The sequence below is a fragment of the Chiloscyllium plagiosum genome, chromosome 22 (assembly GCF_004010195.1).
Source record: "Chiloscyllium plagiosum isolate BGI_BamShark_2017 chromosome 22, ASM401019v2, whole genome shotgun sequence".
In the NCBI taxonomy this organism is placed as follows: domain Eukaryota; kingdom Metazoa; phylum Chordata; class Chondrichthyes; order Orectolobiformes; family Hemiscylliidae; genus Chiloscyllium; species Chiloscyllium plagiosum.
In genome coordinates this window covers 15,099,557-15,122,412 of record NC_057731.1, presented here as the reverse complement: position 1 = coordinate 15,122,412, position 22,856 = coordinate 15,099,557, and the positions used below count along the sequence as shown (strand labels likewise).

Below are 22,856 nucleotides of genomic sequence, written 5' to 3'. Positions count from 1 at the left end.
CACATCTTTTCCTGAACCCAGGAGTCAGGTTGAGTTACTGTTAATTTTGTTATAAATTACAATTTCTAAACATCTCCTCCTAAAGTTAAACCAACTACCTGGTTATCACTGAATTTCTCTTTGCATCGCTTTTGAAAAAGGTTGTAACATTACCATCTTCAATTCTCTGACACTATCTGTGTATTAAAAGTTGTTTGGAAGATTATAGCCAATGCCTCTACAAATTCCATCCTTCTCCCTCAGTATCTTTGGATGTACATCATCCAGTTTTGGTGACTTATCAACTTAAGTATAGACTGCCTATCCAATATCTATTCCTTATCAATTTTAAATTGTTCAATGTCTGAACTATCTTCACCTTCACCATGACCTATGTGGCATTTTCTTCCTTGATAAAGACAAATGGAAAGTAATCATTTAGTATCTGAGCCATATCTTATACCTTCATGTATAAATTGCGTTTGATTTCTAACCAACCCCACTTTTACCTGCCTCTAGAAGATTTGGATTCCATTTTATGTTACTTGGAGTCTCTTCTCATATGCTATCTTTACCATTTCCTTTTTGATTTGTATTTTCAATATTCAACTCAATTCTCATTATCCACCTTACCCGTACTCTATTTTACTCTATCGCTTTTGTCTCCTTAGGGGAATGTACCTCAACTGTACTCAAATTATCTACTCTTCAAAGATATCCTTCTGAACATTTGCAAATTTGTTATCCAATCTTTCATTCCAATTTACTCTGGGAAATCTATTCTCATGCTTTCAGACTTCACCTGATGAAGGAGCAGCACTGCAGAGGCTTTGATTTCAAATAAACCTGTTGGACTATAACCTCATGTCATGCGACCTTGTCCACCTCATGCCTTATATTTTTCCCCTGGATTGCTCCTTGTTCTTTTCCGTAGCTAACATAAAGCTCATGAAACTAAGATCACTCTTCCTGAAGTTGTCCCCTACTGACATTGAATGCAACTGACCTACCTCATTTCCTAGAACGAGTTGGGCCAAGAACATACTCATCTAGAAAAGTTTTAAGATAAACCCTTTTCCTATATACATAAATTATTCTAATATAATTAGAGATAGCAAGAAAGTCTGCCATGTTCACAAGTCTGTATTTCTTGGAGCAATCTGAACGGTACTCCATATGAATCATCCACATTGGTGCTTAGGTTTATCCAAAATTTCTGTCTTTGATTCTTTTAGAACAGAGTGTGTCTCCATAACTAGTACGGCTGCTCCACTTCCTTTCTTACCATATTTTGAACACCTTGTTTCCAGACAAATTTCATATGTCCTTTTTGAGCCAAGTTTCATTATCACCAAATCACCACACGTCCACACAGCTGTCTACACCACCAAAATGGTTTGTGAGACAATTATTTTATGAACACTCAGCAGCATCACATAGGTGGCAAACAAAAGCATGTCTTTCAAATTATGGCACCAACTCAAAATTTCTTTATCAAATTTTCCAATGCATAAATCACCACAATTTTATGACTTTCAATACTATCTTTCGCATGATAGCTACTTAAAAAGCAAGCACCTGTGTCTTCCATTCAAAGAAATAAAGCAATTTGATAATTGACATTTTCTGGTAATTTTCCTGGGTTATAAACTGTACAGATTGAGCGCAGAAGTGCAAATGTCAATACTTAAACCATTTTTGTTTTTCAAGAAATGCTAGGTTGTGTTTGAAATCACAGTTCTGAAGCTGGCAGTAACTGTTTTTGTAAAATGAATTGTGGCAGGAGTACAATATTTGTCAAGTAAAATAAGATTTTTTCCACCAGCATTAAAATCAATGATGAAAATAATTATCAATGAACATATCTGTTTCTGTAAGGTTCGATTGTCAGCTATTTAATAAAAGATTAAGGAAAAAGAAAAGTTTGGTGTTAAGGTGTCTTGCAAGACGAAAGGAAAGTAAAAAATAGGAATGGGTGGTGGAGGGAAAGGAGGAGGAGTGTGTAGATTGAAATTTCAGAGCTTAGGGCATTGATAGCTGAAACCATGGCTGCCAGTGGTATCGGTCTGAAGGAAAGTTCGAGAGATAGTGAAGGTGAAGCCAGGTTTGTGAACCCAAAAATTACTATTCGTTACAAATAAATATTAGCAACAGGTAAATGCTATGAACTGTTGAAATGTAACCACTAATTAATTATAACTACCCCCTTTAAGCCTATCCCCTTCCCTCCACACACAGGCATGTGCTCAGAGACAAAAATTGGTGTAATGGTTGGCTCGGTCTGTCAAGATTTGTTGTTTATTGATTTCTGTTTTCCAGGTACTTACACTTGCACGAAGAGACACATACAAGTCATTGTACTCTTTGCCAATATTTATCCCAACCTTTCCAAACAACTGGTCCTTCATACTAAGAATTGAATAAATCTGTCAAGTACCTCAGCTTTTCTAAGACTTCGGTTGACTTCATGATACTTCTATACCAATATTACTTGGAGATAATCAGGCCCAATTTTTGCATTAAGGTGGTGGTTCTTCAGACATTGATGCAGTAGGTCAAGTCCTTTTTGACTTTGTCCCTCAGATCAAGACAAACAATTTCTCTCTTCTACCTTCAGTTTGAGACAAAACAGCATTGAAGCAGCACTCATGCAGCTACCGATGCAATTAAAATTTCAAAATTAAAAATTTCAACACTAAAATTGGTCATAATAATCTATTAGCTGGCAACAAACAGATTGATGTTTGGTGGAATCTTGTGAATCATGGGCAATTAAAGATATCAGGCTTTGTACTTAGGAAGATCGTTCAGTAGTTTGAGGCCTTTGCTTTCGTATCAGAACCGCAGGATTCTTTGACCTCATCTAACTTTCTGGGAATGCAATTTCCAAGGATAAAATTCATCCCATGCAAAATGGTTAATTGCAACTACAGGCATAGTTCCAACAGTCCTAAAATAAAATCTTACAGTTTGAAGGTCAATTGGTGAAGTTGGTAAGGTTGGGTATAGAACTAAATAGGAATAATTTCAATTAAAATATTAAGAAAATGCTTCCAAGTTAATAATGCTGGAAACTGAGAATACACTTACGGGAAGACAGAGATAAAATTTAATGAATGTGCAGATAAGCCACTGAGGAACACTAACACTAACCTTTTGACGGTGGCTGTACTAGAAGGGTGGAATTAAAGCAACTCTATGCAAGTATGCCAGTAGTATATCATGTATTGTTAATAGATACTGTTTAAAGAAACACCTTGAAGTCTAGCCTGAGCTTGTCTGCAGAGCAGCTGAATCTATAAAAGCAGATGAAGATAGGCAGGTGTGAAGTTGGAAAATGTTACCTTAGTTAGAACTTGGTAGTCTTGGGGATTGCATGTAGTTAGGTTTGAATGTTAGACCACAATTGCATATAGCAGGGTTTAGCTTTAAATAGCTGAGAAGGACAGAGATAAAAATGCCTAGGGGACTTATAGCGAAGATTAAAGACGGTTGCTTCAGTCTTGCCAATATTTAATTGGAGGACATTTCTGTTCTTCAGTCAAATACTCTGGCAATTGAGAGATTATAGAAGTGAGGTACAGTTGGGTATTGTCAGTGTACATTTGGAAACTAACATGATTGGAGATGATGTTGCTGAAGGACAAATGAGAGATGAGAAAGGATAGATAGATCCTTATAGGGATAGCAGAGTTAATGGTACAGAAGAATTGCTGATGATTTCCTAACTGATAGCTAAGAATAGAACCAGTTGAGTATAGTCTCACCTAAGCTGGCCAACAGTGGAGACAGATTGGGGGAGGAAGGCATTGTCAAATACGTCAAGGGCTGCAAACAGCATGAAAAGGAAAAGTGATATCTCAGCGTTTTCAGTCACAGGATATCAGTTGTGACTGAAACTGTTGAGACCATAAAATGGCTGGAAACCAGACTGGAGGCAATTCAACATGCAGATACACATATGGATTTAATAGGGAACACATTGGAGTTGAGAGTAAAGTAAGGTTGGAACTGGGTGATTATTTGTAAGTTGAAGAGTCAAGTAATTTGTCAAGAAAGGGGATTGACATATCAAATTTGAAGACAAGAATTTTGCTGAGCAAGTAACTAAATGGAGGCAATGTGAATAGAGAATTAAAGATTAGACAGTTGCGATTTTGAAATGGACATGGCAAAAAAAAGAGTTGACAGAGAGAAAGATTGGAGAAGTGATCTGGGTGCAATCGTCCTTACCTTAATTTTTATTTTTGATTTGGAAGAATAGTGTCAACAGATAGTTTGCTGCAACTGTCATCCTGTGGAAGAAGTGTTGTCAACAAAAAGATGATCAGTGACTGCAGTAATAATTTATATCTTGGCCTAATGGCCTAATGTCTGCATGGCGTTTGCATGTTCTCCACATGCCTACATAGATTTCTGCCAGGTGCTCTAGTTTCCTTTTACAGTCCAAGAGATGTGCAGGTGAGATAGATCAGTCGTTAAATTGTCCTGTAGTGACCAGGGATGTGGAGGCTCATATTAGCCATAATAAAAACAGGGTTATGGGATAGGGTAAGGAGCTGGGTTTGGTGGGATGCTTTTTGGAGGGTCGGTGCAGACTCGCTAGACTGAAAAGGTATCTTTCCACACGAGATTTCATGATTCTAGTCTGGTTTGACTTTCTAAGTCGACACAGGACTGATTGGCACAAAGCTCAGTTGGCTGGACGGTTGGTTTGCAAAGCAGAATGGACAACAGCTGGTGTTCAATTCCCCGCTGGTTGAGGTTACCATGATAATCCAGACTTCCCAACCTTAGCCGAGGTGTGAACACCCTCAGGTTAAACCACCACTTCTCTCAGAATGCAGCTGTATGACACTCTGGGTCTAGTGATGTAATATTCCAGACTTCTATGTGACCTTAAAAAAAAAAACAAAATTGATGACAACTTTTCAAAAAAAATTATTTCTCAGGAACTCATTTTGAACAGTTAGCCACAAGATGCTAAATGTCCTAATGGAGATCAAGTTTTGGAGACCAGACTGAAAATAATGTGAAGTGTTGTGAATGCTAGATATTTGAAACAAACAAAAAATGCTGCAAAAACTGAAGTCAAGCAACATCTGTGGAAAGAAAAACAGTAACATTTCAGGTTGATGACCCATCAAAATGGCGTTAGTTATGCGAAAATTATGTAAAACTGAAAAAGCACACATTTGAAGGCACTTGACTTCATACTTTATTTACATCTGAAACTGGGATCTAGTGGTATTAGGCTGTGGACTGTTTCCTTCTATTTACAATTAGTTTTCATATACATTACATCTGTAGTCAGTATGAAAATCTGTACAATAGAAAGCAAAATAAGAATTTCATTTAACTGAAAGGATATATAAATAAAAAATGTATAATTCAAAATATTTTGCACTCAATCTGTAGTACACTATTTACGTAACATGCCATTTCCTTTAAGAAACTTTAAAACAAATTAGAAGGTAAAAATTCCTACACAATTCATATTTATACTCCAATAAGATGAATTCTACAGGGACTGTTTATTTAAAGAATACAAGAAAATAAAGTACAAAGTCTTTCAAATAAAAAAAACAGAAGTGTAAGAAAGTATACTTTGCAATTTGCACACAAAACAAATATTAAATTTACACAAATATGTCACCAAATTCATTGCAGAAATTACAAGTCAGGTTAGAAAAAAGCCTGATAATTAGCCCTCTACCCTTTTGTGATTACTGACAAATAATCTCACTTTCTTTCCCCCCCATTGTGAGCAGACAAGAGATCTGAGCAATGTTTACATTGCTACAGCTTGTAGCTGTCAGCAGTTTTCATCACCTGATTTGAAATAAAAGTTACTGAATGTTATCATGGTTACATTCCAAGACGTGTGCAAAGCACTATGCCATTTTGGAGCTTTTTTTATATATTGCACATCATAAAACATACACAGTTATGAAAGTCAAGCCCACAGCACCTGTCTGAGGACAATCATAAAGCCTTCATCAGCTGAGAGATACTGACTTTTAACTGTCATAGTACAATATTTAGAAGTTTAATTTTGACATTCTACCATCTGTTTGTTGACCACCTTGCAGGCCTGGAAATGATACAATATCCCTAGTTCCATTGTTGAAAGCACCAGAAAAGCAGCTAATTACTGAAACAAAGGTCAATAAAAATATTCATAGTACAATTCAGTAGTTGAATAGAAAATGCCACAGTTCAGTAATTGAATATAAAAGATCTTTCTCAGGTTTACAAGAAACAGAAAATGCTTGAAAATATTAAAGAGGACGCTGTGAAATATTTCAACCCCAAGAACTTGAAGGCTGCTTACAAAACTTGTGGTTCTGTAAAGTAGGACATTACTGCTTTTGATGTTCTCTCAGCTTTGTCCTTTTACTTCAAAATCTTAGAAAGTAAAATAACCACATTAAAGAATAAAAACCAGCTACTTCCCAAATAAGACTATCACTAAAACGCTACACACAATGGAGGAAAAAACAATTCAAAATCCATTTGGTCCATATTAGGTAGTTTCTGGGAATCGGCTGGCTTCGGAGGTACTTTGTGTACCATAAACACGGTACAGCAAGGTGATTGGTCTCTTAAGTGCTCAGAAATATTACTATCAGTTTTCAATCTGCTAAATGAATTACTTTGCACAGGACTCAATTTTTCCTTTAATACTGACACTAGTGTAAACATTTCATTTTGTTGGACATAAGCCACGAAAGGATCAACTGCACCATAATACTTTTCCCATCAACAGGGATAAGATAGACAGATCTTTGGGTCATTCGCAGTCCAACAATATTCAGTCCTTTACCTCCAACAGACATCCACTTTAAAGGAGATGCACTGAAGAAATTTCCATAAAGTATTGCTACACCATTAACTCCAACAAATTCCAGCTCATTTGATGTTGGGGCAGTCAATGTTCACGAAGGAATATTAACTTTTCAAGGCAGGACAGTGATTTTTCTCAACTTCCTTATTTTCCTTCATCAGTGAAGCAAACACCTGTGGATTATAAAAGAAAAAATGAGACTTTGTTCACAAATGACCCAACTCCCTCAATCTGATATTCAAATTAATCTGAAGACAGGTTCACTGCAGTATTAATAGCATCAGTAATAATGAAGGACTCAAAACAGAAGGTAAAACTTTTTCTACAATCCAAATTCAGCAAACTCAAACAAAATTGTGAACTTAATGAGAAACATATACCAATGCTAGAAACTACCCTAGATGCATTATGTACAGCTACAACACCTTCACCAGATTAGCACAAGAGTTGTTACTGCTTAATCCATTACTAATGATTGCATTTCAAAACTTTGCATCACCCCAAACCTCAGTCAGCAGAGCTTCATATATCTTTTCCCCCTTGTGGCTTTAAACTCTCCCATGACTACAGGAGGATAACTGAAATGCAAATTTCCTAGAGGTGCTCTCCCTTTGGCTTTTGGAATGTTCTTTCACTTGCATCATGAGCAAAAATAATTTCTAATTTTCAAGTTAGTATTCCAGGACTAACCGAGACAGGATTATTTGTGCTTTCAGCAGCCAGAGTCAACTGCAAGACCATTTTCCTCACCAAATTTGTTTTTGACTTTACATTATAGTTGAAGTAAAAACAATTGTTCTGATTCATCCTGACCAACCACAATCTAATTCCTTTGATGGGAGGTGTTGATAAAAGTTTAATTTACAAATTAAACACTCACTGATACCAATAAATTTCCAGTTAAACAATATTTTACGTTATAAAATTATCTTTATCCACAACCAGTACTGTTAGAACAAAAAGTATTGAATATAACGGATTTCTGAAAGGAAAACAAAATAAAATGCATAAAACACAGATCAGGCATCAATAGAAGGAGAATCTGAATTAATACCTTTGAATAATGCTCTTAGAACAGAACTGGATGATGAAATGCATAGCTTCCAAGTCCATACTTTTCCATCACCAAGATGTACACCACATTGTAATATCCTTCTTTGCCTCTGTTAGGCAAATTGAAATACTGCTGAAACTTTCACCCATGCTCTTATTACTTCCAGACTTAACTATATTGCACTCCTGACTATCAACCCATCTTTCAACATCCATAAAAATTGGGCTCATCCAAAACTCTGGAAGCCATATCTTCATCTGCATTCAGCATCCATGACCCACCGATGTTTCAATTTTATTATTAGTGCTTAGAATCGCCTATGACCTGGTGTCTATCCCCAAACAAACAGTCTACAGCTAAGAACTCTGCATTCTTTCAACTCTAGTCCCTTATCCACAAAAGTGGTCTTTCAGCCACTATTGGTGAACATGCTTTCCAGCTGTCCTGCACTCTTATGGACCAGACCAAATCCCCTCAATATATGAAAACAGCCTAGAACCTAATTTATTATGTAAAAATAAGTGTAAGGCATTCTGAAATTCAACTGGTCAAACTGAAACAAAACATATTTTAATTATAGCGTATGAATAAAGAAAGATAAAATAAAATAATTGGTCTGATTATTTAACGTTTTGACTGTAACAATGTATATATGAACTACTAATTAACTGTTTCAATATAGTAACATCCCATAACACATCCTTGGCAAAGGCAAAGTCAGTAAAATAGATTGTGTAACTTGCAACTCTAGCAGGAGGACCCTACTTTTAGCTCTAAGGGGAGGGAGGAATAGGAGCTTCTTCATCTAGCTTCCCAACATCAACTGCTACTGAAGGCTAAAACTAAAAACAAACCTGCTCTCATGGGAGTTTGACTCCACCTATTCAGGCTAGTTCTACTGTTCCAACATTTGTTTAAAAACTCAAGGCCTCACAAGCTGTTTACTTTATGACTGAAGCAGACTGGTCATCACCTCTCTCAACCATTCTTCATATCAAAAGAGGACAAAATACTTCTCTTAAGCCATAGTATTGTCACAACTAAGCTTTGGAATTCAACTGAGAAATTCTAAGCTCCTCTCCCCTCCTTGACAACACCTCATAGGAACCATTTCTTTGACTATGCTCTGGTTACTTATCCTAATATCTCCTTTATTTGGACTGAAGTCCGGTATTGAACACGTTATGAAACACGTGAACCTCACAAATAGGAGTAGGATTAGGCATTTAGCTTGTTCCTGCAGTCAAAAAGATTTGACTGATCTGATGTGACCTTAACTCCATTGTCAATCAAAATGTCTATTAAACTCAGCCTTGAAATATATACCATTACCCAAAGTTTGAGAGAAGATTTGTAGCTCAGGTGCTCGTTGTCATGGTTCTGTTCGCCGAGCTGGAAATTTGTGTTGCAGACGTTTCGTCCCCTGTCTAGGTGATATCCTCAGTGCTTGGGAGCCTCCTGTGAAGCGCTTCTGTGATGTTTCCTCCGGCATTTATAGTGATTTGTATCTGCCGCTTCCGGTTGTCAGTTCCAGCTGTCCGTTGCAGTGGTCGGTATATTGGGTCCAGGTCGATGTGCTTATTGATTGAATCTGTGGATGAATGCCATGCCTCTAGGAATTCCCTGGTTGTTCTCCATTTGGCTTGTCCTATAATAGTAGTGTTGTCCCAGTCGAACTCATGTTGCTTGTCATCTGAGTGTGTGGCTACCAAGGATAGCTGGTCATGTCGTTTCGTGATTAGTTGGTGTTCATGGATGCGGATCGTTAGCTGTCTTCCTGTTTGTCCTATGTAGTGTTTTGTGCAGTCCTTGCATGGGATTTTGTACACTACATTGGTTTTGCTCATGCTGGGTTTCGGGTCCTTCGTCCTGGTGGGTTGTTGTCTGAGAGTGGCTGTTGGTTTGTGTGCTGTTATGAGTCCTAGCGGTCGCAGTAGTTTGGCTGTCAGTTCGGAAATGCTCTTGATGTATGGTAGTGTGGCTAGTCCTTTGGGTTGCGTCATGAACTACGAAAGCAACCACCCCAACACACACAAAAGTAGTTGCATCAAGACACTATTCAAAAAGGGCCTCAACACACTGCAGTACACCAGAACTGCAAAGAGAGGAAGAAGAACACCTATACAATGTATTCGCCAAAAATGGATACCCAAGCAATTTCATCATCAGATGCCTAAGGGAAAGACAATGGAACGAGGACATGAGGAAAAGAGGACATCCTCTTTTCGTTTACCCTTAAAATCTTATATTTCAATAAGGTCACCTCTCATTCTTCTCAACTCCAGTGAATGGCCTACCCATGCTATTTTTCACAAAACCAAATATTCAGTTTGGAGCCTTGGTCACCTTGCAACCAAGTATGCTAATGCTACCATATCCACTTATTTCTATTTATGGCAATTAACTTATCATATAACAAATGAAATTTAATCACCTTCTTCAATCAATTGAACAGAAGTAAAAAGGAGTCTAAACAATATCAAAAGATAAAATAAATATTATAGGTAACAAAGCCTTAAGGAGCATAAAAGTGATCGAAGTTGTCCCACTAATATTCATCACAAGTGAAGCAAGAACAAAATAGATGTCACTACAAATAAAATCTTTGGTGTCTGATCCATAGGGAACACTAATTTATATTTCAAAGGAGAAACAACTCTTGTGCTCAAGTATATGTAAATTAATTGTTCAAGCTTCACTCTTGTAGTTTGTTATAAGTGACTTAATTGGTGAGACATAAAGCCTATGTTGCTGTTAACTGTAGGCCTTTACATTTCAAACATTTTCCACATTAATAATGCATTCTATGCCAGTAATAGTTTTAAACTTAATATTCTATTCCTTAACTATGCATTTCCTCACCTGTGTCCATTTTTTGTTGCTGCTGTGCATTTGAACAGTAGTGATGCAAGCAAAAAGTTTTTCTGATGTGATGTCTTCAGGCAGTTTGGTAAGGAATTGAGCTATATGAATAAAGTCCATTTGCACTAAAATGTCCTCATACAATTTGAGGATGCCTAATGCTGTCCGAAAAAGAAACTCTTCTCCATCTCGGCAAAATACATCCCAGACTCGACAAGCTAGATCCAGAGGCAGTGACTTACTATATAGTGTAAATATCCTACAATTTAAAGAGGACAATAATCGAAATGAATACAATGGCTGTAGTCACAATTCTTAAATGTATAATGAGACTTCTTTTATGCATTTCAAATTGTGTACACATTCATGTAAGAAATGAAATTTAACTTGTCAGATTCACTCAACTATTTTAAAGGGTTAAACTCTTACACTGGAAATCTATTTGTTAGCATATTTACTACACCCTAACTCTTAACTGCATTATTACTGGAAATTTAAAATGCAAAGATATGAACATTGCACTTACCAGTCTATAAGGTAGATATCTGGAGTCAAATTATTTTTCATGAAATGTGAAGAGAGTTTTGGAAGATTTTCTTCAAAAAACACTTCAAATGATGCAAAATATTTCAGCATCTGAGAAGAGTATTTTTAAAAAATATTTAAGTTATTGACACATTTTTAAAACATCTTTCAAACAATTTTATAATTTGCCATAATAAACAAGCTTTTGAAAATGATCTCTCTCAAAGAGAATAACTCAGTTAGCTTGCATTAAGCAAAGTCTGAATATTTCTCTGTATTTCGCTTTTAACTACAATTATATTAAGATTGGGATGATTCCAACAAGACTGATATTAGAAAACATACATAAGAATACTGGCTACTAGGTTCATCGTGAAGATGAATTCATCTAAGCAGTTACCGTATGACATATTGAAACCCCAGTGGGCAGTCCATTTCATTAAGTGAACAGATTTCACACTGGAAAAGAATAGCAGCATGATTCAGTTACAAATGTTCCCTGGAATATAACTTCGATTTTTTCCTCCAGTTTTTCTCCTCCTGCCAAGGAAAATGCTCACCCTCTGATGTATCTGTATGAAAGTGTTGCCCTGCCCAATTTGTATTGGAACATACACAAGTATGTCATGTTATTTGACTTGTTGGAAGGATTATAGTCAAATCCACTATAATCTCACTTGAAGCACAAAGTCAAATTCCAAGGGGAGACCAAGAAATAGCAAAAGAAAAACAGATCGACTCCCACTTGCCCAGGGTTGAAGGTCATTACACAGCCCTCATTTTTGTAGTAGTTTAACAGCTGCTAACAAAGATGAACCAAGGAATTAGGTGAGAGTTTACAGATTCTAATGGGTCATTACTATAACGTGTCATACTTACTTACTAGTCCTCAAGGAGATCATATTCCTTCAGGGTGAAGATTATTTCCTCACATTTTTTAATTAGCGTTTGCTGCAATCAATATCAACCTATCCTCCACATTATAGCTGGTATTTCTTTTTAAAAAGGAAGATGGTGAATACATTAATATTTGAATGATATTCAACACATGTGTTATGGAATAGATGATGTGTTTGTAGGTGGATTTTCCCAGGCCATGCGTCCTCAATCATGTCAGTGGGATTAAGTAGCAAGATGATTTACATTCCTTTTCCCTCATGGAGGGAGCAGGAGCAGAAAAATAAATGCACAATTTTTTGACTCAGAGGAGTGAGCGCTTGTTTTTTTTAAACAGGCAATTCTTTTTGAAGTACTGTATTATACTAAATTCGTCTGAATCACAAACTAGTGCTGTCTGATTTCTCTGGACTCGCACACCGACTATTTTAAAATATTTCCTGTATCGGTGAAATGGACAAACAGGAGTGTAAACTTTTCACGGAAGGAATAGGCACTAATGCATAATTTGCCATTTAAACTTAGCCAAATATATATCCGACTATTAAGATTTATGGCTTAAACAGTCATTTTTCCTACAGTATATTGTGAAACAAACCTAATTCTATTGTCAGTAGCTCCACTGATTTTAGGTGGCATTAGCCCTCCCACATACAATAGAAACAACATATTCCAAATATCTGCACTGTACAATAACTTTACCATGCTATGATCCACACGGAAAAATGCCAGCTGACAAGGTTTGTTTAATAGGTTGGCAAAGGCTATAAATGCATCTGCTTCTTCCAAATTGAGGATGAGCACTGCAGCAACGAAAGACATTCCTTGGACCTGCAGGAAATGGCATGGTTATAATTAATTGATTTGTTCAAATGAAATTATGATCTGGCTGAATAGTGCTGAATCCAAGCATGCAGAATTTCATCCACAGTCACCACGTCCTTTTTATAGGTTTTATAACCTGCATTGCCCCTTTAACTTTTTTTCAAAATCTGTTCCAGCAACAGGGAGCCAAGAATCTGTTTTCTTTAACCTTTGGGAAACACAACTAGAGTAATAGATTGGAGGGCAGTAATTATCTTTCATGATCACAGAATATTTCAGCTCCTTTGAGACTTAAAAGGGTTCAGAAAAGATTTACAAGGATTGGAGGGTTGGAAGATTTGAGCTACAGGGTGAGGCTAAATAGGCTGAGGCGGTTTTCTCTGGAGTGTCTGAGGCAGAGGGGTGACCTCATGTAGGTTTTTTTTAAGATTACTTAGATTACTTACTTACTGTGTGGAAACAGGCCCTTCGGCCCAACAAGTCCACACCGACCCGCCGAAGCGCAACCCACCCATATCCCCACATTTACCCCTTACCTAACACTAGGGGCAATTTAGCATGGCCAATTCACCTGACCTGCACATCTTTGGACTGTGGGAGGAAACCGAAGCACTCGGAGGAAACCCACGCAGACACGGGGAGAATGTGCAAACTCCACACAGTCAGTCGCCTGAGGTGGGAATTGAACCCGGGTCTCTGGCGCCGTGAGGCAGCAGTGCTAACCACTGTGCCACCGTGCCACCCTAAAGTAAAGTTTATAAAGTAATGAGGAGCATGGATAGGATAAATAGACAAAGTCTCTTTTCCCTGGGGAAGGGGAGTCCAGAACTAGAGGGCAAATGTTTAGAGTGAGAGGGGCAGGATCTAAAAAGAATCTAAGCGGCAACTTTTTGACGTGGAGGGTGGTGTGTGTATGGAATGAGCTGCCAAAGGAAGTGGAGGAGGTTGGTACAATTGCAACATTTAAAAGGCATCTGGATAGGCATATGAATAGGAAGGGTTTAGGACCAAGTGCTGGCAAATGAGTCTAGATTATGTTGGGATATCTGGTCAGCATGGACGAGTTGGAGCGAAGGGTCTGTTTCCGTGCTGTGCATCTTGATGACTCTGACTATATTGACTATTACAAAGCTACGTCCAGGGTCAGACAAGTTTAACAAATGCTTTAATGGCAAATCTTGGTTTATTTGGAAATTTAGATGCAACTGACCTGAAGAAATAAAATTAAAAACTGAATACTTCACCTGCACCTAAAGATAGTCTGGAGTGCTGTTGCTTTCTTACTGAAATTGTTGCTTGAAGTGCTACTTATTTTCATTCAAAATGAATCAGTTTTTTGACTTATCAACAGGTTAGTTTCATAATAATGTTCTTCAAGATATGGCAAGGTGACAACTATATAGTTACACTATTACACTGGCAACTTAAACATGGTGAGTTTGTGTCCAACTCGAAATGATCAAACGCTATTCAATAATCATGGTGATTTGTGGATTAGCACTGGAAACAATTCACCAAAACAAAAGATAGATTAATGTAATGTTCTTTAGAGAAGGAACCTACATTTCCAGGATAAACCTACACACGATTCCAGTCCTATATTATTACAAAAGCTCAATGCTCTCAGGATAGAAAGTAACAACTATCAGCCATTTCCCCCCCGCCCCAAAAATAAAGTTTTGCACTTTAAAACATTAAAAGAATTCATTCAAGTTTATAATATCTACTTTCCACGTCAAGAGGTAAGTATTGATAGAATCCCTTTGTAAAAATATTATACAAGCAGATGAGTCGACTTCAGACTACAAGGTTAGTTTATAAAGCAGCAGACCGGGACCACATACAGCAGGTAGCTAGTGCCTCTGTACACAAGGCAGGGTAAACAATAAATCTCTAACTTGTGTACTGGCAGGATTCTAAACTTAAGATAAATCATGGAGGCATTACAAAACCCATGGAACTATAAAGGATGTGGACAATAGACCAAAAATATCAAAATTTTTGCACTATTTCTGAATTTCAATCCTGTAAAAGCTGCTTTACAAGTATCACCTTCATGCCTGCATTTGGCCTCAAAATATAAAATATATGCATACCAATATAAGTGGTTCCCTAAAACAATTCTAGCAAATAGGAACACTACTTGTAAAATTTTGTTTGCAAATTACTTAATCATGAAAGATTAAGGACTTACATATCCCACATCAGGCCTGTAGCAGGTATATGCTCCAAGGACACTATGCAAAAGATCGTGATATGGTCCACCCTTTGAATACAATACAGGAGGGCATTCAAGTCTTAACAACATAAATTACAGAAAAATACACATTTTTCATTGTAATATTTCCCCACCTGCCCTCCCTGAAACTGACTGATACTACATTTCCTAATGGTTGATTCAAACCACGATCACAGAATTAAATTTCTTCCAGTAACCTCATCTGTGTCCTATTCATCTGCAGGCATTGACACCGCCAAACTAACTGCAAGGAATTTGCAGAAAGAGAAAGAATACATTGAACAATTCATGTACTGCTCTTCCATTCTTCCTCCTCCACTCCCTCACCTTTCTGCTTTACCTGAAAGGTAGTCAATTATTTATGTACAGATCTACAAGAAACTGAGTGGTATTTTGTTATAATGTTAAAAGAAAATCCAGTCAACTTGGTCTTTTGGAAGCTACAAATATGTAAGGCTTAGTTTAAAATATTTTAACCTAACAAGAATAACGTACAGCTTAGAAAGCAAACAAAAAGGTGAGTAGGCCTGGATGGTTATTTTGACAAAAATTCTGGCAACAATTTGAAGGGCCAAATGGTCTTTTTCTGTGTTACAACAGCCATGATTAAAACTTTGACTGCTCTTTTGATTTGTGAATACTTAGTATAATTACAAACCTTTTGGAAAATGTAGAGTGAAGGGAATGTACGGGATATATCCAGCTTTATCAGTTCAAGACTGGCCTCTCGATCAGCCCTTGATGCTCCAGATTCTGGAAACCAACAGAAACAAATCATTTCTGAAAGGTGCAATGTCAACTGAAGTTTACATTGTCTTAACTGACAAGAGAATTGAGTTTTTTGTGATGGTCTTTTTCCAAATGAACTTTGAAAATGCCTTGATTGAGTACTTGCACAATACAAACTAAATATGCACAATTTCCCAGGTGTATGAATTACCTTCTCATACTTATGGCAACAATGCTGAACAAAATGTTTACTAAGGTTACAGCTTTATATTGACGTAGTGAGATTTCTCGTAGTTCCAGCATCTGCCATTTGGAAACAAATGCTTGGACTGCAACATTAACAATTCTCTCAAATAGCAGGAAGAAAACAATAAAAAATAAAAATCGCACATGCTCCAGCCTACACTGATAGCAAACTTCAAATATAAAGGCCCAAATGCTGTACTTAATTTTGCAGACTAAAAAGCAAGTTCATTGCTGACATTCAAGTTGGTCATTCACTAAGGTTTCAGGTGTCAAGGAGTGAGAAGTAGTTATTCTTGTAGGGCAGTATCTTAGCCATCATTAGTGCCCAAGTCACTCCAGGGATTGGATAAATTCTCCAGCCTTAGGTAATTTCAGTCTCCTTTTTAGACAGCTGGTGGTTGTAGCACCCATTTGAAATTACGATATGGTTCTGGGTCCCCTGCATTACACTGAATCATGAGGCTAAGTGATTAATCCACAGCTTTCAAAATAGGATCTTGAGTCTTTACTCCGACGATTTCCCATTTTCTCCACTGCAACCTTGGAAGTTGAGAGTAAAATCACAATAGCCTCTATTCCATCCAAGGTTCTAAGGCAAATGGTAGAATATCAGGAGCATCATCGATATTCAAATACAAATTGCTTGGGCCTGGTAATATTCTGATTATTGCTGCTTTTCTTGCAATGGTTTGAGATATGTGGAAGGGCATGGAGCCATATTGTCTGTGTTAGTTTCAGTACATCTAATGAGGAATCTCCAAGTGTTCAGTTACCTATCAGCAAGATTTGTGCACATAATTCCTGACTATGCTGTACTGAACTACTATTAATTGTAACTGGTCATGCAGAGATTTCAGCTGTTACTTTTGAAGTGCTCAAGGTTCATTAATTTTCTAAAAATTACACAAGCTTTTCATCATTAACCTTAAATTTGTTTTACTTAAGTTAAAGCTAAATGAAACACTTTATAAAATAAAACTGTATTTTGCACTGTTTTAACCATATTGATGACCTCTCATGCTTATTCTGAATTTAAAAATATTTCAGTGAAAGCTGATAGCCCGAACAGGATTCAAGCATGTATAATATAACCATTTTCAATTGAATATAAAAGTGGATTAGTCTGACTTGGTCACCAGAGCAGAAATAAGAGGTCAATAGTAGCAGATTCAAAGGTCTAATAAAGCAAGAAAACAAAATGCTCAGCATTTGAGGAGCAAACCACAAATCATAAACGTCACTGCTGCTGTATGCAGCTTAGGGTGATCTATAAATAATGGAAGGACACAACAGCAAAGAGGACTATTTTGCTACTCTAAATTGACAATTTGTTAATTTATTTCTAAGAGATACTTCAGGAGTTAACTTACCTTCAGTTTCATTCTCTGATCCGACATCATTGAAGTTTTTCCAACGTTCCTTCGCTCTAGACAGGAAGATTTCATAAAGCTCTATGAAATGGAAACACACTATAAACAATTAAGGCCAATTTTTAACAAGTTAATTTCTACACCTTTGGGACTGAGTCAACCATATCCAGGGCACCAGACAAAACCATTTTAAAAACCGTTTCTACAGGCAGGGTGTGACACTGTGGTTCAGTGCTGGCCCCTTTTGGAAGCCATACTGTCCTATTTACTTTCTTCTCAGCAGAATTATTGAATTCAAGAGCTAGTCGCATGAGGGAACGTGGATACAAAACAAAATTTGTGCTTTTCTATTTGCCGTTTCAGTGAAAAATTCAAATATTGTGAAGATAAAAAATAACACCACCAGGTTATAGACCAACGGATTTAATTGGAAGCACACTAGCTTTCAGAGCGCTGCTCCTTCATCAGGTGAATCACCTGAAGGAGCAGCGTGCTGAAAGCTAGTGTGCTTCCAATTAAACCTGTTGGACAATAACCTGGTGATGAGATTTTTTTTTTTAAACTTTGTACACCCCAGCCCAACACCGGCATCTCCAAATCATGAATATTGTGAAGGAAGTGCTAAATTATTTCCAAATCTGGTTGTTCGAAAGAACTTCATTCCCTTAACACAGGGATAACTAGTGGTACTTAGAAATAAGCTAAAATTAGATTTAGTATAGCTGGGATAATTTATCTAACAATCCAGAAATTATGTCGCTACATAGTAGCTCAGTGGTTGGCAATGCTGCTTCACAGCGCCTGGGACGAGGATTCAATTCCACTCCCTGGCAATTGTCTGCGTATTTGCACATTCTCCCACGTCTGAGAGTGTTTCCTCTGGGTGCTCTGGTTTCCTCTCAGTTCAAAGATGTGCAGGTTAGATGGATTGGCCATGCTAAATTGCCCCGTAGTGTCCAGGGATGTGCAGGCTAGATGGATTAGCCACAGTGCTGGTTTAGGTGGAATGCTCTTTGGAGGGTCGGAGCAGACTCTGTGGACCGCACTATAGGGATTCTATGATATTGTTGTGGTTCTGTTCGCCGAGCTGGAAGTTTTTGTTGCAAACGTTTCGTCCCCTGGCTAGGCGACATCATCAGTGCTTGGGAGCCTCCTGCGAAGCGCTTCTTTGATGTTTCCTCCAGTGTTTATAGTGGTCTGTCTCTGCCGCTTCCGGTTGTCAGTTTCAGCTGTCCGCTGTAGTGGTTGGTATATTGGGTCCAGGTCGATGTGTTTGTTGATGGAGTTTGTGGATGAATGCCATGCCTCTAGGAATTCCCTGGCTGTTCTCTGTCTGGCTTGCCCTATGATAGTAGTGTTGTCCCAGTCGAATTCATGTTGCTAGAGGCATGGCATTCATCCACAAACTCCATCAACAAACACATCGACCTGGACCCAATATACCAACCACTACAGCGGACAGCTGAAACTGACAACCGGAAGCGGCAGGGACAGACCACTATAAACACCGGAGGAAACATCAAAGAAGCGCTTCGCAGGAGGCTCCCAAGCACTGATGATGTCGCCTAGCCAGGGGACGAAACGTTTGCAACAAAAACTTCCAGCTCGGTGAACAGAACCACAACAACGAGCACCCGAGCTACAAATCTTCGCACAAACTTTGAAATCTATGATATGCTGCACAACAATATCCTGTAACACTAACATGACTGATATAACATTTACTCCATTTTCTTAAACACAATTACCTGCAAGTATAATGACATAACTAGCAACATCACAACACTGACCATTTATTTAATAATTGAATTAAATAAGATCAATGAATTCATAAGCTTGCATCTATGAATCAGAGGCATACAATTAGGTTGTAAGTTCAACCATAATCTGCAGTTATAGAGCAGCTCAGTTGGGATAGCAGTAGGATTATAATTGAGGTCAGATCTTGGATACTACTGGGGAAAACCATCAAGAGTTCCTTTTCCTGGTCTAACCTCTGATCTTTAGTGCACAGGAATCAAAGTCAATCACCTGTCTTTAAATCCACTAACCAGAGCCACTTAAGCACAAAATACTCAGATAATACAAGAGGGCTGTCAAAACAATACATTTGCTACACTGTGTTGAAAGTACAATATATTTCTTTTCTTTTTCAAGATGCAGAGTAATTATATAAAAGATTCAGAGTGTACATACCATGAGTTATATTCAGTTCATTACCAACAGCCAAACTCCATACTTTCCCTCGGACACTTGGTGGAATACCCTGCCACCATAATTCACGCACCTTCCGTGTATTTCGACTAAGTAGGAGAAACAAAAGGATATTAGACTTGCACAACTGTCACCATTAAAGAGGTATTGTTTTTAAATAAAAGCCTACTTACATGGTCTCCCAGTTGGGAAGAATATCTGTATTCCAAATAATCATAGCATGAGCAATGCTCTCTTCTTGTTTGAATCGTTCCTTCATAATTCTTTTCCTTCGTTGTGCTTCTTTAATTTCTGAATCAAATTAAAAATTCCCAAGAACATTGATTACTGTTCACAAGTGGCAAATAATTAGTGCAAAATTCTAGGTAGAATTCCTCCCTTGAAGGATTACAATTTGTTTTCAGAGCTGTAACTGTACATCATTGACCATCTGTGATGAAACTTGAAGCTATCCTGCAAAGACAGCTCTGTATGATTGTGCTTTCCAGTCACCATCTCTTTCAAGCTTTCCACTTCTATTCTCTCTCTACACAAGCACAGCAAGGTTGTTGCCTCCATGAGGCATAATGTGGTTAGGTTCAGGAACTGAATTTGCATTTTATTCTTCCAAGCTACTGACTATTGGCACCCTACAGTATTAAAAAGTATAAATAAGTTAACTCCGTAAATGATAGAATCATAAGATTCCTTTTGCATGATAGTGTTTAATTGTAGATATTGAATCTCAGTCTATTTCACATATCTCACTATATCATGCTCAGTACCTCGCTTCTTTGCCTCTGCCACCATCTCATCGTATTCTTGTCTGTGCCGCTGAGCCTCCTCTGCTGACTTTGCAGGTAAATGGCTGCAACAGAAATTTTTCTGATAAATATTGGAGGGACGTTTTAATATCAAACATTAGAATGAAAACTTGACTATGTGCAAACAGAGTAATTTCTCCATTCAAAATACATTCAGATTTCTATTAGCCGGTTATTTAAAACTTGCTCAGGATACGACATTTTTTAATTCAACACTGGCCTTGGCATCCAAAATCTGGCTTTGCCTCTACACGCTATAAGTTATGAAAGCATTTACTGGAACAGTACCTGTTTCAAACCCAGAACTTTATAAGGGAGGCAAAGTAATGTGTGCACTTCCACTACTATGTTACTGACATATTTTTGTTGTGGGTGGTGATGGTGGTGCAAAATGTTTTCCAAAGATTAATTTAAAAGATAGCACAATCCTTCATTTTCATCTTCTTTCACTTGGGACTTGAACTTGGATAGGGACTTAATGACACAAAGACTTCCCTTAATTTGTGAATTTTATCTCAAAGGTGAAATATTAGCAAACCCAGCAGAATAAATTTATCAAGTATTGAGATACACATGCTCGAATTGATTAAATTTATTTCTAAGATGCAATGGTTGCTGCTTTTATCACTAAGGAAAATTTATGGTCCTAAATTTCTAGAATTTATCAGTATTACATTAATAGTAGTGGTTATGGTTAGCATTAAGATGTCAACTAGTAAAACTGGCTTTAATCTCAAATCGACATGAGTGGTTGCAATTTTTATTACTGTACTTTTACTTTTTTTTTGTTACAAGTAAATCCAAGAATTTATTGGCTAAGAACTTAGTTTAATAAATGGCTATTTTGAAACCATAATGTTTGTGTTATTTTCCAACATAATCTCTGATCCATCTAACTTATAATACTTAAACAGAAACAGACTTTTTGAAATGATACAAGTCATTTTCACCAAATGATTTCATTACAATGTGGACATTAACCCAAAGTCATTAAACATGAACATGACTCATTAAGAATTAATTTGATTATCAGACCAATCAGCATCAACCAACTTTCAGCCTTCAGACTGAATATACTAGTGCTTGGTGCATGATTGAAATGTACATGTATTTTCATTTAATACTTCAGTTTTCTGGTGTGGCCAAAGATTCCAGACTTCATGGTCACATAATAAGGATGTATTTGCATATGTCACATGTGCCTCCCTACGCCCTTGCTTCAATCTGAAAAACTGAGCTTTTGAAGTAGTGGTTAGGCACAATAGGAGGGTTACTTTAATACATCCTCAGCATAAAACTGCATTCATGTGTCATTCGGCTTGACAATCTCACTTGGGCACTATTTCAGTAAGTTGGATAACACCTCAAAACAATTTTGCTTCAATTCAACTTCATAAGAGTTCAGGGAAACAACACCAATCTCCCAGTAAGGCCATACTCTTACAGCTGACAATGGCAGGAATGGCAGATTTGGATTGGTTCAACTAACTGATTCTTTCCACTTGTTTTTTGTTTGAATCCCATTCTCTCTCATATGCTCATCCATTACCTGAAGGACATTTATATTGTTTTCTCCCCTGGCACTGTGACACACGTATTAACAAATATGATGAGAGATGCAAATAAACAGTAACCGATTGAGCTGCATTTTAAATTAGTATCTGAAACTCGCACCCCTTTGGAACAGGACTAATTTCCACAATATATAAAAGCTGCATACTGAATATTGGTGGTTTGATTAAATACTTTATTTATTTATTTATTCATACACACACACATACAGTTATGAACCAGGCCATACCCCTCAAAACATTTCAAGAAGGGAGCCTAGACCCTAATTTTGCTAGCTGTTTCAAGCAGGTGTAAAGTGGATATTCCAGGAGAGAATCAGCTGGTCAAACTACTTTGTTTCAAACAAAACAGAATTTATTTACAAGATTACTGAATGAAACACAAATAGAAAACAGAATACCAAATAACTTATCCTATCTGATAACCCAATAGACTATCCCAACTTAATGAGGCTATTGTGAATACTTCCAACAATCCCCATAAATACCCCTTGTCACAAAAGATAAAAATCAAACATAAGTTCTTACAGAATAGAAGTCAGGGAGAGTGTACCAGCCTGGATCTGCTTCTTTGAGTCCAGCAGCCTTCCTTTTACTGCTTAAAAAAGCCAGAGTAAAGCTGAGCTGGGAGAACAGGCCACTCCCCTTTCATTGCACAAGTCTTTTTTTAAAATTGTAAGTCTTCTGCCTGAGGC

At 37.3% G+C, this 22,856-nt stretch overlaps 1 protein-coding gene across 6 annotated transcripts in view; it reads right to left on the bottom strand.

The window, feature by feature from the left end:
• Nucleotides 1–5,179: 5,179 nt before the first annotated feature.
• Nucleotides 5,180–22,856, bottom strand: part of tbc1d12b (TBC1 domain family, member 12b) — a 134,543-nt gene continuing 116,866 nt past the window's right edge. For 5 of the 6 annotated variants that reach the window (XM_043712458.1, XM_043712459.1, XM_043712454.1 and 2 more), the window contains 10 exons: nt 20,552–20,634; nt 19,961–20,078; nt 19,770–19,876; nt 17,574–17,654; nt 15,887–15,981; nt 15,184–15,255; nt 12,867–12,995; nt 11,269–11,378; nt 10,743–11,001; nt 5,180–6,999 (listed from right to left, as the gene is read on the bottom strand). In XM_043712458.1, the coding sequence (XP_043568393.1) occupies nt 6,931–6,999; nt 10,743–11,001; nt 11,269–11,378; nt 12,867–12,995; nt 15,184–15,255; nt 15,887–15,981; nt 17,574–17,654; nt 19,770–19,876; nt 19,961–20,078; nt 20,552–20,576 (1,065 nt within the window). In that variant the 5' untranslated portion in view covers nt 20,577–20,634 and the 3' untranslated portion in view covers nt 5,180–6,930. The remainder of the gene's footprint in view (nt 7,000–10,742; nt 11,002–11,268; nt 11,379–12,866; nt 12,996–15,183; nt 15,256–15,886; nt 15,982–17,573; nt 17,655–19,769; nt 19,877–19,960; nt 20,079–20,551; nt 20,635–22,856) is intronic. The other variant, XM_043712455.1, reaches the window with a different exon arrangement.